At 45.3% G+C, this 19,067-nt stretch overlaps 1 protein-coding gene across 4 annotated transcripts in view; it reads left to right on the top strand.

The window, feature by feature from the left end:
• enox2 (ecto-NOX disulfide-thiol exchanger 2) overlaps nt 1-19,067 on the top strand; it is a 209,660-nt gene that overhangs the window by 56,176 nt on the left and 134,417 nt on the right. For 2 of the 4 annotated variants that reach the window (XM_034208128.1, XM_034208126.1), the window contains exon 1: nt 4,583-4,923. The exons of the other annotated variants lie outside the window; for them this stretch is intronic. In XM_034208128.1, the coding sequence (XP_034064019.1) occupies nt 4,902-4,923 (22 nt within the window). In that variant the 5' untranslated portion in view covers nt 4,583-4,901. Of the gene's footprint in view, nt 1-4,582; nt 4,924-19,067 lie in introns of those variants that run through there. 4 annotated transcript variants of the gene reach the window in all.

The following is a 19,067-nucleotide window of genomic DNA, read 5'->3' as shown; positions in this document are numbered from 1 at the left end:
TACCAGTGCAGTCACTTTAAACCTAAAGGCTCACGGCTCAGCAGAAACATTTTAAATACCATCCTCTTTCCCCCTCTGACGGCCTCGTGGATCAGCTACCTGAACTCTTTTGTTTGATTGCAAAGGGCATATTGATACAGCACACACTCTTACCAAGTGAGAACAGGACTGTGCGATATGGCAAATTACTCAAAAGAGACAAACACTGTCAAAAGCTCACAGGACATATAGTCATAAATGTTGTTCAGTGAAAGAGGAAATATTGACTGTGAAAAGATTAAGGCTATACCTCTCTGAGCCCTTGTTAACATTTTACTAAGATAGTTGTTGATAAGTTCCAGCTCCCATTTAATATGCGGTAATTGAATTTGAATAATTCAGTACATAAGAGATGTCTCTGTAAACACACAGATACATTGAGCATGAGAACTGGGTCGACCACTCTATGCATTCTTGCTTTAATGTATAACACCGAATCGAGCTGGCGGATATGAGCTCATGATTTATCTAATGTATTCACCTTATTCAATCTTTCAAATAATGGTCTATGTTGAAATATTTTGCCCAGAATTAATCATTTGACCTAACTCTCAAGTCATGCAGTTTATCTAACGAAAGAAGCAGGCTGTAATATTACAAAACACAGCAGCCTTATACAAAACCACAAAAAAATAATCAAAAAAGAATCAAAGCATTAGACACACATAATTCCTTAGGGACAGTGAAATTGAATGAGAGCATGCACTGGCTGTTACTCATTACTACTGGCTGACAGGGGTAATTGAATTCTGCCTCGAAAAATAAAAATCTTTTTATTTCTCGTCCTTTCTGGTGACGGCGAAAAAGGCAGCTATGAGCAGTTTGCTGTGCCATTTTTGAATACCCCCTTAATGCACACAACAACAACAAAAGTACATCTGTGCTAATATAACACATGTGTTGGCCTATGTGTCTCTTACATTTTGACCTCAATGTTTGTGCTTGTGCTGTTAGGAATTTAGTTGTTCTACCAACACACTCCAAAGAGCATAAAAAGCATTGAATATATGGGTTGTCCATCCAATATTTTTTCAAAAGCTAGGCATGTCCCCATTGTGTAATGTTTCTGATGTCTTTCCCAGTATCCTCATGGTAACATAGCTTAAATAATACAATTTGGGCTATTGGGTTGGTTGCTTAAAGACAGTTGAATTAATTCAGCCTTGACTTTTCAGGACAGCCTGCTTTCAAAAGGGTGGGATAATCAAACATGTTTTCAACAACTTTAGCTGAAACTGAAGAAATGTTTGCAGTTGGAAGATAACAGTTGTCAGGTGTTATCTTTTAAGTCCACCTTTCTTATTTGAGTTGAATTCTTGTATGATCATTATATTTATATCCTTCATCCTTTTAACAGCGGCTGACTGAATGCCGTTTTTATTGCTAGAAAATAACAGTGTATAATGAGCAAACTCTGTAGTTTTCCGAAGAAGAAACCTGGCTTACTTCACTAAATGTGTCAATGCTGTTTACTGAGTCACTAGATATTTACTCTTTACGGATTAAATGAGAAGAGTACTGTCACAACTGCCGAGCCCTTGGTTTTAGAATAGTGTTCTCCTGAGTTCACCGTGGAATTTCAAAGCAGTTTTGGAAAAAGGGAATGGAACTCTGGCCTTGGTAAACACTTGTATTTACCTCTGAAATGATGTTATGATTGCAGTGCAAACCATCTTATTGGTGGGGCAGAGGAGAAAATAATTTGATTTGGAAGATATTTTCCAAACGTCTCCAAGGCTTTTTGAGCTGAACTATGCAACCTCAATTTAGCTATATACATGGATGGATATTTGTATGTATCTGCATGATTGAATGCAGCTCTTGTCTTCAAAACCATGTGCACAGTGAACGGAGAGTTTAGCAACCTAGCAAACACATCAGATCCATGTGGAGAGATGAAGAGGCTGTTTTACTAAAAGCAGACAGAAATGCCATATTAGCATTATATTTTGCTTTATGTAGGGCATTATTTTACTTTTGTCATCTCACTGTGCTTTTCTTTTGCAAGGTTTAAGGGCACCCAACTGAATAATAAGCACTACCAGGTGTTTATGCTAGATCTGGGTGGAATTAACATAAAGTATAACATTATCTTCAATCAAATACCACTATGAATATTGCATAGATATATTTGAAATATATACTTCATTAGCTTTTTTGAAAATAATGTGTTTAAAGGCAAATATGTGAATAACTTAGATTATGTAAGATCACGTCTGCTAAAATCTGAATATATCATCACATTGTTGTAATTCAGCCTTTTAAAACCAGCAAAATAAATGTTTGGGATATTAAAATATCCATATATCTAAGAAAATATCTAGTCTGAACAGGGTTGTTGCATTAGACTGCATTTGTTTTAGCCAGGTGTATCTAATAAACTGGCAAGTCATGTATATATGCTGACCTATTCAAGCGCTAATACAAACAACTGAGGAAAAGCTCTCATGGAAAAATCCTTAAAGTATCAGGTGAAATTTTCCCCAAAAAGGAGCCCAGTGCTTATATCATCTTTAATGAATTGTAAACCTGTTTGACAGACTGTAACCATTAAAAGCTGGACTGCATATTAACATTGAACAGGTGTTGTCAGTGTCTCCTCCAGACCAGTCTAAAGCAGCCCGAAGGGAATCTATAAGATCAGGAATAAACGACCCAGCTGTGCACAACAGTCATACACTAAATATCATTCTCATGCACATTTTTCCATGACTCTGTACACAGCTTGTGTCTAATTATGGAAGCATAATAGTGTTTGCTCTGCTGTTTTCCTTGTGTAATGAATCTTTCGGCTGTGTGTTGATCAAACCCAAACCCCATTCACACCCTGAGAAGCCTGTTATTTTTTTAAACATATTTTTTGTCAACAGTGTGAGCCAGAGATTATACAAATATTTGGGTTGAGTGCTTCTTTCCAGTTTATTTATAGGATTAGACACAACGGGAGCCAAACCTGGCCGAATGCAGGTACCATGACAAAAAGGTAAACACACTGATTATTGGATACCACAGTATCCCTATTAACAGCTCTTGAACACACTACAGCTTCAACTTAATGAGTGGAACCCCACTTATTTTAATCAATACCTTAATCACTTGCAACAAATTGGACAAGTACTCTCTCGCTGTATTTATCTTAAAACAGAGTGTTCCTTGAGCCTCTGGGTTGACAGGAATGCCTCCCATCCAGGGACGTGCACAGGTACGGACTAATGTTGCCCGGGCAACGGCCCTTTTGCAATTTTTGGCTGACCTGCCCCTCTGGAGAGAGCAAGAGGTTTATGTTTTTTCTGTTGTGGCCGAATAAATATGATAAGCCCACAATTAGTATTGTACCATCTCGCTGCGATAAAACACACCTGGTCAGTGCTGTCATCTGCCCCCAGTCACGTGACTTTGTTTACAATCTGACAGCTGAAAACAAAGGACAGCCTTCCGGCCTCATATGGCTATGGTCATCATACCAAATGCCCTCCTGGCTTTGGTGGCAAATCCCCGGGTAAATCTGTCCCCAGAAATGTCCCCGTTTTTAAATATGCTTAAATTGATTTTGAGTTTTCTCATGGCAGTTAGAGTAGGGGACAAACCAGGGGACTTTACTTCCTCTTGACACGCTCGGTTATTTACACCCAAAAATCTAAATAGGCTATAGGCCTACTTGTTATTGTGCTTCTGTCTTTCTGTGTATTTTACTCTGCTCCGTAAACTCCCACAGCTCTCTCTCTTTTCTTGATCGCCCTCTCACGGGTGAACAGTTCACTGCCCCGCTTCATTCTAGGATTTCTGCCATGTCTCTACTTCAGTTTGACCATCTCTGTTACTAAGTTATGGAATACTAAATAAATAAGTAATTAGATACCGTACCGTTACTGCGCTCATAGAGAATGATAAGAATAATGCGTATTGAACTGGTTTAATTAATTAGTGAGTTAAAGGTAATTATAGAAGCTCTATTTTATCAGTATGTCTGCACAGCAGTTACAATGATCAAACTACATTAAAACATAATTGTCCCCATTTTTCTTTAATAGTTAGTAACATTAGATATTTTAATGATATGGACCGCAAAACTAAACATTTCCCTGGATTTCATTTAGAAAAAAATTCAAAAGGTCTTGTGTTTTTTTCGGGTGGGTGGGGGGGGGGGGCTTTTTCTAGTTTAGAGCAATAGCCCCTCCAAATGTATGTGCACGTCCCTGCTCCCATCACAGTCTGCATGCTAAGCATTGGTATTGAACTGATAACATCTTTGCTTCTCCTCCTCCAACTGGCAAGCTACAGAATGACACCTTCTTAAAAGCTCAGCCGTCAAAAGTTTCTGGACAAATTACCTCGCTTTTGGGGGCATTTATCGCTTGGCTGCAGCTTAAAAAGTATCATTAAAACCATAACCCAAACTCTGTGGAAGAACCATTTTTCCAAATGATAGCTAATTTGGCATTCGTCTCAGGAGTGGGGAGCGTGTACACTGTCTTCTCTTGTTCGCTTTGAGGGACTGTGAAAACGACCTCCTCTGCTGACAGTGCACTAGTGCCTGAGCTCGACTTCACAGCAGACCGACAAAGCAGGAGTTTTGTCAGCTACTGTACAGCGCCCACTGACACAACCTGAACAGTTCGCCCGCACTCCGCATGTGTCTGAAGCGAACAAGTTCTTCTACAGCCGCGAACCGGGCACGTCGCGAGGGCGGGCTCCCGTGCCGTAGCTAAAAGGTCCCGCTTCGGCTGGCGGCTCTCATTGCAGTCCAGTCTGCGGAGCGGAGCGGACTGACTGAGGGACCAGCCCCGTCTCCATTCAAGGATTTTACTTCGTACACTTCGTCCTACAGCCGACGACCGACGCCACCTCGCCATCTGTGGACAATGTTTCTCTTGCAGTACACAGGTACATGTCTCACTTTTTATCCTGCACGTAAATACGGGCTTTTATTTCAGCAGAGAATTGATTTTCTCTCCACTCACACCGTCAATTCATACTTGTGTTGCTGCAGGCTACAGACGGCAGTTACTGCACGAGTTGTTTGGCGTTTTGCCGAATTTTATCGCCCATCTTCGCGTTGTTTAATACAAGTTATAACAGCAAGCGAGGAGGTTTTTCCTGCTGTGTTTAGTCCGTAATTGTCGGGCGTATACCAGCTGTTGAGACTGCATTAGAAGAGCCGTGCTGCCTCGCTCCACTGTGGCACGGTTGCTTTTTCGAGTTTCTCAGCACTTGATGTGCCATGGTGTGCGTTATGGTGATAAATGATCATATATCTTGTCCTGTACACATTTTACACTTGCATATCATTTCAATAGACACAAGCGGTAGTTGTTTTCTTGACTGACACACGCGTACTGCAGTTTTTTATGGATGAAGTTTTTCAGAATCGATTTGATCCATGCTGAAGCCGGATTACTGCTATTGAAATTACTATTTTTCAAATCCTAGTCAATCCGGTTTATATTCTATGGGCAGCATTATGGATCTCTGTGAGTCACATTGTGGTGGATAGGCCTATCATGCAGGGGCAGTTGTTTGCTGTATAAGTTGTTTAGTGTATTTGCTCTGACGTCCAACTATTAGGATTTTCGTGTCATGTATTCCCGAATAGCCACTACAGGGAAATAGCTGGATTTAAATGGGACATTTCCTCCGGGCTCACAGGATCTAATTAAGCGAGGATGCTGTTTGAACTCTCACATTAACCTGCTTACGCTGCTTTATTCTCGCACTCCGTTTACCAGTTTCCTCTGTTTATAGTCAGGGTAAATGTGCCTCTGATGTCCCACAGCTTCTTTGTTGATGTGTTCGTAGCCTAATTGCTACTTTCCTATAGCACATAAAAGCAATGACTTGTCAAAAATGACTCGTGGAATGAATTGGTCAACGCAGTGAATATACTGACTAAAAATCTACTGAAACCACTTTGTTTGCTTGTCACTCCTTCCATCCTTTTGGAATTGTAGTCTTATGAACTTTAACTAACATATAGTAAAGATGCTTATAAGCACAGTAAGGTTGAATTCATTTCGAAATGAAGCATTTTGTTTGGCTAAACGCTGTCAATAGCAGTTAATAGAATCACTCAACAATGCATGACTTATAATAAATGTAAAAATATAACATATAGTCTGATAAAAACATGTAGTTTTGGATGGATAATGACCTTGTGCCTTTGTCCAGAGGATGAAAGTTAGTTTATATTTGTGATCTGGTTAAAAGGTATGTTACACTGGTGTTTTTCTTGCACAGACATAATGGATCAGTTCCCTTCTCCTCTATTTCCTTCCCTTCCAGACGCACAAACATGCTTTGACTCAAATTGAGTGAATGGGAGAGAGTGCCTCCCTATGACCACTGGGAGAGAAAAGGTATATCAGACCTTGTGACAGCCATTTACCTCCACACTGCACTAGTCCTCTGATCCATTGGCAGAGCATCCTTAGATTGCCTTTAATGGTGCGAGGGAGGGGGGCACTTTTCTTAGATCTGTCAGTAAGGAGAGAGTTAAAGGTTGTACATGGAGTGCTTGAAAAGGATCTTAAATATGTCAGCTCTCTTTGGCATAGCATGATAGTGCTCCAGAGCAAATTTAAGGATGAATAGAGAGTGTACGACTGCGTAGGATAACAGGATATTTGGCAGCTTTGGAGACTCGCTACATTTTAATTGGTTGGTGAATGACAATTTATGGTAACTTAGTGGGATTTTAATAGTAGTATCTGTCAAGGAAAAAACTAAACAAAAGTTGACAACAAATAAAAACAATTACATTAAAAATCTGAGTCATAGATTACCCTTAAATGCCAGTTTTGCATAATTAAGTGGTCTTATAGGAGCCTGAATAAGTGGAATTGTATTTTTCAGTCTGACGTACAGAATTGGAAAAGGTGGATCCATAAACACTATAAACAGTACAGCCTATTATTCTGTTTAAAATACAGCCCTACAGGAAACTCGGTTTGTCTTAGGACATAAAAGGGATGAATTGCCACGCTGACAAACACAGCATTGTAACTCTAATCCTGCCAGAGAACATTTACATAATAATGTAGTGCCTATTAATTTGATAGTGAGCATCATTCTCAATGCCGAACGTAGGCTACAGTAAGTGTTTGCTCGCTAGCAATGATTATTTATATAATGTTATAGTTATCAAGAACCAGGACAAATAATGTGCCAATTGAATGGAGACCAGCTAATGTATTTGTCTGTGTGTTACAAAGACAATCACAAGCAATTCACTTGTCAAGAAGATAACAGTTTGCCTTTATTTCATCCACCCTTGATACCAACTCCCAGAGCTGTTCACTGTCTGAGCCTGGCCTTATGTATTCAGCCGACTACACAAAGATTAGGGCAAAGTTGTCTCGCTGTGCTGATAGGCAAAACATTTATTGTTTCATACTGGAACTTATGACCAGCAGAGGTACAAATACCAGCTTGATTGTTTCTCTCTGTTGGGCAATGAGCACATTTGTAATGTGCTGCTGGTGCTTGTTGTCAAGCTCTAGGAAATTGATAAAAAGTAAATTTGTGTTCCTCCATTCACCAGCGTTCTTGTCTACTTTCCAAATTAAAAGTTGGCTTGGACCTGTTAAGGTAGATGTGGTATGTTACAATCCGTTTTTAGTAAAAGCAAGTCATAATGATCCATAGCTATCTCGTCAGCTCTCCATAATTGATTTATTAACAATGCTTTACAGAGCTCCTGATTGGGGAAATGATGTTGTTGCTTCTTCACCCACTTTTTACAAGATGCTTGGCTGCTTCACTTGGTGCTGTCTCTCCAGCGTACCATCTGTTGGGCTGATGTTTTCGACTGTTGGTGTAATAACTATTGTTTCATCGCCTCGCCCTAAATCTTTGTGTCGGGCTAATGTGTTTTTTTTCACAATTTCTGTGTCTAATGCTCTGTTGTTAATGCCCTCCAGAAACCTAATTTGACTTGGTCTAATTGTTCAGCTTTATAATCACAACTTCAGCATTAAAGTAAGGCTAAAATGTTGTTCAGGTTGAAGAAAAGTATATTAGCTTTTGTGGAAGATCCCTGTGAGGATCAGTAGTGTTGGCAGCAAAAGCAGTTCAAACTGCCATCTGGTATTGAGTAGCGAATGGTGCTTTTCCACTGCAGGACCTAGCACGGCTTAGTATGGTATGGTTAGGCCTTGGTAGGCCAGGCTCACTTTATGCTGCGTTTCCATTACAGTTTACCAACTGGGGAAGTAACTATAGTAACGCAGTGTAGGCGGGGGCGATCGGCTGTTCGGCGGGCGGAGCGACGCTGCGTAAAACTGCCGTGACGTCATCTTCAATGCGAACCACAAAAGCAAAACATCAGCCGTTAGCTGTTAGCCCTCAGAGCTCACAGCTCACAGCTCCTCATATCTGTTCAGAAACTAGACAAAAGTTAAACAAGTACAAACCACAGACTGTCTGTGTCATGGCGAATACAGTCGCTGGTTTATTTATGTCTGTAGGCCATTGTTGTGAGTATGGACGGAGCATACAACGTTAGCTTAGCCTGATCGATCCGATCTCTATTCAGAAAACACGTATTTTAAAAGGTTTTTCGCCTGCTGTCTTGTCTGCAGACCGGTATCAGTATGTTGTTACTTCGGCATCATTTTGAAATGTGTATTACAATTAAATCACGGTGAAATATGTTCATTTTGTTGTAGTTGTAGCCCCCTTGCCAGCGATTCTCTCTTGACCATTCAGCAGTCGAAAGTGTTTACGTCACTAGTTTAGCATATTCAGCCCGGTTGTTGGCCGTGTAAGAACCTCGATTTTGGAGGGCCAGAAAAAAGGTGAAAAAGTAGCCCTGAGCCGGAACTACCCCTAGAAAAGCAAAAAAAAGCAAGCCTGGTTTGGCACGGCACGCTTAAACCGTGCTACGTGCTCAGTGGAAAAGCGCCATAAGAATGTTTGGCAGCCCGAAGACGACCAACTCTGGGGCTCCAACCATATCACTGACGGAGCTCTTCATTTCTAATCCCTTTCATGATAAGCATCCACGCAGGGAACCTTGAAATTGGAGCTAAGGACTTTGTAGCTGAATGTTCAGGAGCTACATGAAAGATGAAGTGAGCCATCAGCCTTATTCTGCATTTGCTGTATATGAACTGTGTGTGTGAGATGCGATTGTGACTTCAGTGCTGCTGTGGTAAACCCTGCTGTCAGTTCTTTTGAGCAGAGGAGAATAAAGAAGCAGTTTGAAGAAGCTGGATTATGCTGTTCACCGGGGAGTTGCTCTACAACATTTCCAAATGTTCAGATCTGCTCTTGAATAATGACTTAAAATATGTTTTTATTTAAATCGTTGCTATTTTGTTTTCTCGTCAGTTGATTATTTAGCTAATCCTTTCAGCTTTTAAGGTAAATTACTAATGAATATATTTGTATAGTGTTTGCTTCCTTGGACATGAGTGATTTATGTCTTGAAGCTAAAAGTAAGACTCATCTTGTCGTACTTCCGGACTCAATGTTACTGCTGTTTGGTCTTGAGCATGTTTTACTTATCAGAAGTTTGAATAGAAAATAAGAGTTTTACAACTGCATGAGTGAAAACACATTGAAACAAGCTTGTATATAATTGGGACTTTGTTCCTCTTGTTTGAGTGCAGTGGTTCAGTCTGTAGTGGGGATTGGACTTTGGACCGAAGGGTCACCAGTTCACATCCCGATCGGAACAAAAATACGGAGTGTGGACTGGTACTGGAAAGGAGCAAGTTCACCTCCTGGGCCAATGCCGAAGTGCCCTTGAGCAAGGCACCTAACCCCCAACTGCTCACTGGCGCCGGATAGACTGGCTGCCTCCGCTCTGACCTCTCAACTGCATGTGTGCATATAACTATAGGTTACTTACGTAACCCCAGTTCTCAGAGTAACATGAAGTGAGATGTCTCACTATGGGATGCGCCTCATCGCGGAGCAAACAGAAGCATCAATCTCATTACGCCAATCCTGATTGGCTGGTGATCTTGACGTCAGCGTCAGGGAATTCACCCCCTATAAGTAGCTTGCGCCACGACGCATGCGTCATTCAAAATAAGCACCTCTTCTTGCTTCACCATAGCAAGGAGGGCCGTCTGGTGAGACATCTCACTTCATGTTACTCTGAGAACTGGGGTTACGTAAGTAACCTATAGTTCTCATTCATAACACTCCGTTCGATGTCTCACTATGGGAAATTGTAGCTCCCGTATTGTCAGACGAGCTTATCTCGAAAATCACCAAACCAAGGTAGAGCTCTGACTCAACCAGGTGCCCAGCACTGCTTGAGTCACACTGGGAGCAGAACGTCCAGCCTGTTAAGAGGCGGACAAAAGTGAGCGGCGAGGACCAGCTCGCCGCTGCACCAATGTCTTGGATGGGAGACATCCTGGACAGAGCCCAGGATGCAGCCAGACCCTGAGTCGAAAGAGCTCGCAGACCCGAGGGTGCCTGCGAACTCTGACTCGTATGGGCCCTAAAGCAATTGCTTCCACAAACCAGTGGGAGAGCCGTTGCTTAGTAACAGGCTTGCCCTTATAAGGGTTAGCCCAGGACACAAGGGGTTGGTCATTATGACGAAGCACCCTTGATCTGTCCCTGTACGTGCGTAAAGCACGGGCTGGACACGGTAAATCCGGCCGCTGTTCCCCGGAGGAATACAGTGGCGGGGAGGATGCCTCAATGTCAAATCTGGTACCTGAACCAACCGCCTTAAGATAAAGGCAGGGTTGGGCTTCAACCACACTCTGTTTGCCCTGGGGCGAACTGAGTGCATGAAGACTGTACAGATAGCGCATGAGTGCCACTGGCTCGCTTGGCAGCTGCCAGGGTCAGCTTCATGTCACACTGTATTCAGATTGTACCACTCACGGGCCAGTCCCATAGAGCCAAGCGCTCTGGGTGTGGGTGAAAGATCGCCCCCCCCCGCTCGGGACAGTATGTCCCTGCGTAGTGGGAGCTGCCATGGCTGCCCGCACAGCAGCTGATATATCTCCGCTGGCCAGTACATAGCTGGCCAGTGTGGAGCTATCAGGATAAGTGTGTGGCGTTGCTCTCTCACTCTGGCCAGAGTTGGGGGTATCAGAGCCAGGGGTGGGAACGCGTACAGAAGGCCCGGGGGCCAATCGTGCGCGAGTGCATCCACGCCTAACGGTGCATTTAGATGCGAACAGATCCACCGCGGCTCTGCCGTAACGCACCCACAGCTGGCTCACAATCCTTGGATGTAGAGTCCAGTCTGCATAAAGTGGTATACCTCTGGACAGTAGATCTGCCCCGAGGTTCATCACTCCCGGTACGTGCGTCGCTCTCAGAGAAAGGAGACGTCTACCGCTCCATAGGATCAGTTTGCGCGCCAGTGTGTGTAACTGGAGAGAACGCAAACCCCCTTGGCGGTTAATATACAATATTGTGGTCGTATTGTCTGTCCTCACGAGGAAGTGATGTCCCCTGAGGAAAGGCAGAAAGCGTTTTAGGGTGAGAAACACCGCTAAAAGCTCCAGGTAATTTATGTGCGCCCGCTGGAGGTCTCTGCTCCAGAGACCCCTCACCGGGCGACCTTCATAAATACCTCCCCAACCTGTCAGACATGCGTCCGTGGTGACCACTTTCCGTGAAAGGACAGCACCCATAGGCACACCTCGTACTAGAAAAGTTGGGTGCAGCCAGTGGCGCAGTGCCATTACGCATTTCACAGTAACCATCACTTTTAGTTTTAGGGCGGCCACCCAGCGCTGAAACTCCCTCATGTGTAAGCGTCCCAGTCGTACGACCAGGATGGCTGACGCCATGAGCCCCAGCAATCGCAGGCATGATCTGAAGAGAACATGTTTGCGCAGCTGGAAAAGAGCGAGACAAGCTCTGAAAGCTTTCACTCTTTCCGCTGACAAGTGAGCTGAAAAGGGCACCGAGTTCAGGCGTAAACCCAGGAAGAGTATAGTCTGCGCGGGGCACAACATGCTCTTCTCTGTGTTTATTATGAAACCCAAGTTGAGCAGGTGCTTTACGAGGACATTTGTCTGCGTAACAGCCTCCTGCTCCGACTGTGCGAGAAGCAGCCAGTCGTCCAGGTAGGTCGCCAGGCGAATACCCTGTTGTCTTAACGGGGTTATCGCGGCTTCCGTACATCGTACAAACACCCTTGGACTGAGAGACAGACCGAAGGGGAGTACTCTGTATTCATAACAGATCCCCTGAAATGCGAATCTCAGATATTTCCTGTGTGGGTAATATACTGGGATGTGAAAATACGCATCTTTCAGGTCGACTGATGTAAACCAGTCGTCTTGTCGCACGAGCCGCAGCAGAGATATGTGAGTGAGCATTCTGAACATATATTTTTAGATATTTGTTCAGAGCCCTCAAATCAAGTATTGGCCGAATTCCGTTCCCTCCCCCTTTGGGAACGAGGAAGTACTTGGAATAGAAGCCGCCCTGACTCTGCTCGGCGGGTACAATAGATATAGCCCTCTTTTCTAGGAGTGAGAGAATCTCTCTCTCCAGAATATGGGCTGACTCTCCTCGGGCCTGCGAATGCAGAATGCCTGAGAAGCGAGGGGGGGGTGACGGTGACTTGGAGTCTGTAGCTCCGTGTAACTGTCTTGAGAAACCCAAGCAGATGTCGTGAGCATCTCCCGCTGTATGCTCCTTAGAGCCAGCTGAGATGTCACGTCTCTTCCCCTCTGAGTCTCTATTTGTTGTGTTATGGGGCCCTCCAGTGTCTGAGCACTGTGGTGCCCCATTTCGACAATCCCCACCGCCACACGCATGCGCTGTGTCGGTGGGGCCCTTACGGCTCCAGCCGGCACTGCGCATGCGCGTGACGGCTCCAGCCGGCACTGCGCATGCGCGTGACGGCTCCAGCCGGCACTGCGCATGCGCGTGACGGCTCCAGCCGGCACTGCGCATGCGCGTGACGGCTCCAGCCGGCACTGCGCATGCGCGTGACGGCTCCAGCCGGCACGGCGCATGCGCGTGACGGCGGTGCCTTCACAACCCCAGCCGGCACTGCGCATGCGCAGTGACGGCGGTGCCTTCACAACCCCAGCCGGCACTGCGCATGCGCGTGACGGTGGTGCCTTCACAGCTCCAGCCGGCACTGCGCATGCGCGTGACGGTGGTGCCTTCACAACCCCAGCCGGCACTGCGCATGCGCGTGACGGTGGTGCCTTCACGACCCCAGCCGGCACTGCGCATGTGCGTGACGGTGGTGCCTTCACGACCCCAGCCGGCACTGCGCATGCGCGTGACGGTGGTGCCTTTACAGCCCCAGCCGGCACTGCGCATGCGCGTGACGGTGGTGCCTTCACAGACCCGTCAATTGTCCGCTCTTTGAGAGAGGCCGTAGCTGCTCTCAGAAGGGGAACAGTTGACGGACTGTTTATTGTTTTTATTGTTTTTCTTTTAATTTTTTCAAGCTGCGCCCTTGGCTCGAAGCCTGGATGCGTCAGCGGAAAATGTTTTATGACAGAAAAATCAATAAGTGTGTGACATGTGTTTATGCGGACTTGAGGATGGTGTTGAGGCATCTCTCGAGGCGGCGGGAACACATTTAGAGCTGGGGAACCATAGAGTTCCAGCTCTGTCACAGAGGGGAGAAGGAGGGGCTGTCACACCGCTCGCTTCTTCTTCCTCGACTGCTGGCCGAAATTCTGGGTTGGCTGCGCCTGGGCTGCAGCCGGAACCGGAGATTTTCTAGGCCAGCTCGCCCTCGTCCCCTGCCTGGGCTGGGGACTCGGGGCGGACTGCAACCTCTGCGTTTTCGGTATTTTGAACCGAGCAGGGTTCGGGGCAGCTTGGACGAAGGGCTGCCGCTGCGAAGGCAGCGGCTGGGCCCTTCGAGGGAGGCAGAGGTGGAGGGCCTCGTCCTCCTTCTTTTTCGACTCGCATCTCCTCTGCATGGAGGCAAGAGCGGAGCCGAAAATCCCCTCGGGAACGATGGGCATGTCAAGCACATCCTCCTTTTCCCGGTCTGGGAGGTTGGTGAGGTTGAGCCATCTAGCTCTTTCCTGCACCACCATGATCCCCATTGTTTTGCCCGTGGCCTGGACGGCGCAGCGTTGGACACGGAGACAAATGTCTGTGACCGCGGCCAACTCGTCCATAACGGCCGGTCCAGGATTACTCGACATATCCTCACAGAGCTCCGCTTGGTATGCGGTTAGCAGTGAGGAAACGTTCAGAGCCCTGGCGGACAATGCTGCGGCTCTGTAGGACCGTTCAGTCATGGTCGACTGGAAACGGTCCACCTTCGCTGGCAGCGTGGGGTTCCTGCTTGGTGACGGGCCCATCCTCGGTAGGAGGTGGGCTGCCACCAGCAGTTCCATCGGCGGTATGCGGAGCAGGCCGAGCCTCTCCATACCGTTGCAGTCTAGGGAGGAGGCACCCTGGATTGGGGCCTTGTTGCTAAAGGGTCGGTCCCTCCACGAGACCGACACCTCATCCAACATCTCCGGGAAGACCGGGAGGAGTTGCCTCCTTGTCCTCGTTGCTTGGGGAGAATGTTTCCCCTCGTAACGGGACCTGGCGTTCTCCTTGGCCATTTCGGGCCACGGGATGTCTAGCTTGGACGCAGTGCGCTGACACGCGGCCTGCAGGTCCATGCTCAGACAGGGCGAAGCTGGTGTGCTATCGCCCGGGAGAGCAGCCATCGCTCCCGGCTTTGCCGTTTGAGCCGATGACATGAAGATATCTTCTTCTTGCTCATCCGAATCAGACAGGAGGAACTCAGAGGTGTGCTCTTCGTCCTCCATGTAGTCTAATTCCAGGACATCCTCCGCGGGCGAGACCATCGTGAGGTCTCGCCGGGAGCTCCCGCCTGGTGAGGCGTGGGGCTCCGTTCCCGCGTCTCTTGCCGCCACCGGGTCCCGGCCTGACACGGCGTGGGATCCCGGTTCCGCAGCTGCCGGTGTTAGTGAGCCCCAGACCGACACAGTGAGGGGCTCAGTCTCTACCTTACTTTCCGGGGAAAGAAACGGCGAGGTCGATTTTAATACTAACTGGCGTTAGTATTACCGTCTTCTTGCGAAGCAGAAGGAGTAGCCGGCGAGCGGCCCCGTCGACCGAAATGGTTATATTTGGGTTCAGTCTGTGGACCGTTAAGCTTGTCCGGCTACTATAGAGATGTGCTCTGAAGCGAGAAGAGGTGTTTGAATGACGCATGCGTCGTGGCGCAAGCTACTTATAGGGGGTGAATTCCCTGACGCTGACGTCAAGATCACCAGCCAATCAGGATTGGCGTAATGAGATTGATGCTTCTGTTTGCTCCGCGATGAGGCGCATCCCATAGTGAGACATCGAACGGAGTGTTATGAATGAGAACTGTGTGTGTATTTGTATATGTATGTGCATGATGTAAAAAGTGTGTACTGTGTGTACTGTAAGTACCTGTATAAAAACGCATGTGTGTGTACGACAGAGTGGAAACTGAATTTATATTAATAAAGGTCCATCTTATTCCTCTTCTTATTTGTCATATGACAAGTTTAGGTCTTGAAAGTTATATTTGACTAACTGTTAAACCGATGCAACTCAAAAGGAAAAGCGCAACATCCAACCTTACTTGAAATACATTTATGTTTTAGTAATGAAGGAATCTGTCACTTTTGTACATGCATAGAAGTAGCTGTATCTGCTTGACTATCCACCTCAATGCTTTAGGGATAAAAGAATACAACAAAAATAGGGCATTCACCTGAAAATTATGTTTTCCCACGATACAGTATGGATATGAGTTCTGGTTATTATTATGGATTTTTTTTCTCCTTACCAATGGGGTCAAGAAAGCAACTAAAAGTAGAACAACTCGGGAATGATAGATCACCAAAGGGATGTGCGACACTTCTGCTGTACATCTCTGAAGTTACCTGTGTACACTGCTGCCTCAGAAATGGTATTACAATAAATGTTCCGCCTTAGCACCGGATGATACATTGAGCCACTAAATCTCACTTTTGTGTCATTTTGTGGTTTTCTTATTTAAATACAAGAATCAGGTTGCATATGGTGTGGATTTACTTGTGAGGAACCAAGCGGCAAACTCTGGGGAATAGCCGGGACGCCAATACGGAAGTGCCACACACTGCAGTTCATACATGGGCCGCTAGGGACTGGCTGCAGAAAGGAGCAATTTCCATAGACCCCCATGTTAAAATGCCCAACTTTACAGCAGAAAAAAACATGTTTCTACCCATGGATGCAATAAATATTATTATCGATATAGTTAGATTCCACCTTCATGATTATGAATCTGTGAGTGAATTGTTTTCTAACACGACCCTTTTATTTATATTAGGTCTTAAAGTTTTTGCATAAATTAGGGCATGGTCACTTTGATGGACACGTACATGCCTCACTGTCAGCTAACAGCAACTTCTAGTCCACTCTGCTAGGCTACAACGTTAGTTAGTCATAGTACTGTACTCGACCCTTTAGCTTTAGCCGTGTTCGTGGTGATTGTGCCTTTTAGGGAATATTGTTACAAATACCAGACAATTACAATGTCGTGCTGTGCGCTTGAATGTACTAACAGAACTTCCAAGAAGTCTAAAATGATAATATTATACATGTTAACCCCGTTCGCAGGTGTTTGTGTGCTTGGTAGCTTAGCTTGTTACTTATTAGCCAGCTAAGGACGTAACCCTTTGTGCATACATATACATTTTAGTTTATGATTCAGCCTTGGGTAAGACTTTTATAGGCTATGGCTATGACGCCCATAATGCTAAACGGGAGCAAATGTTAATAGGGGACCAAATTATCCCAGTGGTGGCCGCCGGAGCTAACGGAGCCGCAGGGGGCTAGCTCCAGCCGGCGTCCCGGAGCTAGCCCACTGCGGCTCCGTTAGGTCCGGGCGGTGGAGTCCGTCGTTATAACTGGAGATCAAGGAATGCAGCGAAACGCAGACTTGGTTCGCCTGCTGTAGTATTAGCTAAATAAATTATGTTGAACAAGGCTTATTAAGCTGAACATCGCCACAATTGTTCTGCTATGTATCGGTACTTATTTTCTTAACGTGTGAATGACAAGCATTAAGAATAACAAAATATAGCTAATTCTCTTGCAGATTGTCTCATTTGATTATGAATGTAACGTTTATATAGGGGAACTACACTGTTAGCAGTAACTTGGTATGCATGTATTTCATGTTAGCTTAGCTTCTTAGCCTGAGCTAGCTCTGTTTACTTCCAGTTCGGAGGCAGCATGTCCCGCCTCTTTGCCCTTATTTGGAGCAGGCGGGATTAGACTCTGACATTGCTGTCAAGCCGTTAGTGGCTGACTCCGCCTACTAAGGGCTTCTCGGCAACTCTGCAGAATCCTATGGGTGACGTGACGGACACTACGTCCATTTATATATACAGTCTATGTGAGGAACCCATATTTATTGCCGGAAATTCTGTGACATATATTACATTTTTCCTTCCAAGAATATATTGCTGTGAAGGAATTGACGCCCTTGGTCCAAATCTGCTTTCACTGATACGTGGAACCTTTCCCCCATAGAGAGAATAGAGGAAGCAGAGGCCGTGGTTCAGTGGTTTGGACCAGAGGACAGTGGTGTCCACAGCGATTGCTTGTCTGGAAAGCAGCCATCACTCTACTGTAATAGAGACTGAGAGCCCATTTATATGGCTCTTACTTTGGGAAGAAGGAATGGCTTAAGGGGAGGGGAAGAAGCATGAAAACAGAATGGTACCAGAATGAATGGACAGAAAGTAACCAAGAATGCATTATTAATAGAGTGGTAGAGGTTTTCTATGCTGTCTGTCTTATCAGGGCTTTTTGTCTGTTACTTACCGGCTGAAAGCAAGTGCATTAAGTTATGTCTTCAAGACTAATACGTTCATATTCTCTGAACCTTCCATGAGAACTTGTCCCTGAAAAGGAAGTGGGAAGAGTTGGGGTAACCCAGCTATTTTCCATTTGCAAGAAAACATTTTTAGGTGAATATCACTTGGGGTGTTTCTTTCCATTTTAGATCAACAAACACACACTCACAGATCCCCAATGTGCAGAAGCTTTCATTGCATGGGAGAACAAACTCTCTCTGAAATGTCATTGGAACTGCTCTGAAAGGTTTGGTGTTTATGCTCAAAGGAAGCCCTGTACTTGCATGTTTACTGCACTGAGCCTGGCTAAAGTCAGACCCCCCCCCCCCCCCCCAGCAGCAGTGGTCTGGCTAAAGTCAGACCCCTGCTGCTGGATAAATGGAAGACATTTTCTGCACTCGACACACAATACATGCCAATATTAGTTCATTTCTTTGCATCTTTCTGAGAAAATGAAAGTCTACATTTACGGGAGGATGATTCAACACCAGTCTCACATTTTGACTACTAAATGTAGTTTCAGTTGGTTTAGCGCCGTGTCTATTTTGGACCATTGGAATTCAAGTTGAGGTCGGCATGCGGGTCAACTTGAGAGCTGTGTGTCATGGTCGTGGCGAGTTTAATTGAGGACAGCAATTCCAAGTTCAAAAGTCAGACACTTGACTTTCAGGAGGAAGTTGTTCATTTCCTTAAGCCTAATTGATTTTCCTGAGAGTAGAATAGCTTTGTTCGCAATCTTGTTTGTACTTCTCAGTACGCAATTTAGTAGCTGAATGGTAAATGACTTCGGCAGAATCATCGGCTTTCCCTGTAGAACAGCACCTTTTTAAAAGTTAAGTATATATATATATACATGTGTAAACTACCCGTTAGGCATGCCTACCGATTACGGTCAATACATTATTTTTCTTAAGTCCTAACGATACATGACTTTACCCTACAGTTGAACAAATCTAAATCGTTTGCACAGTATGTGTTGAGCAGGTCATTTCACAATTGACTAAACGTGCTGCTTCTAAATGAAAAATGAAGCCTGACACATTCCCAGTTGTTAAGGAATAATGTTCATAAGTCCTGGATGGATATCCTCGTGGGTTCATCTTCCTATTATACACACATGCATTTCCAAACATTTGGACTACCTATGTTGCAAATGTATTATCTTTTCAATTTACACACGGCATCTATTGCACGTCTTGTCCGTCCTGGGAGAGGATCCCTCCT

Source organism: Gymnodraco acuticeps, unplaced genomic scaffold (genome assembly GCF_902827175.1).
Source record: "Gymnodraco acuticeps unplaced genomic scaffold, fGymAcu1.1, whole genome shotgun sequence".
Lineage (NCBI taxonomy): Eukaryota > Metazoa > Chordata > Actinopteri > Perciformes > Bathydraconidae > Gymnodraco > Gymnodraco acuticeps.
Note: the sequence above shows the minus strand (reverse complement) of the source record. Positions and strands in the feature narration are given on the sequence as shown.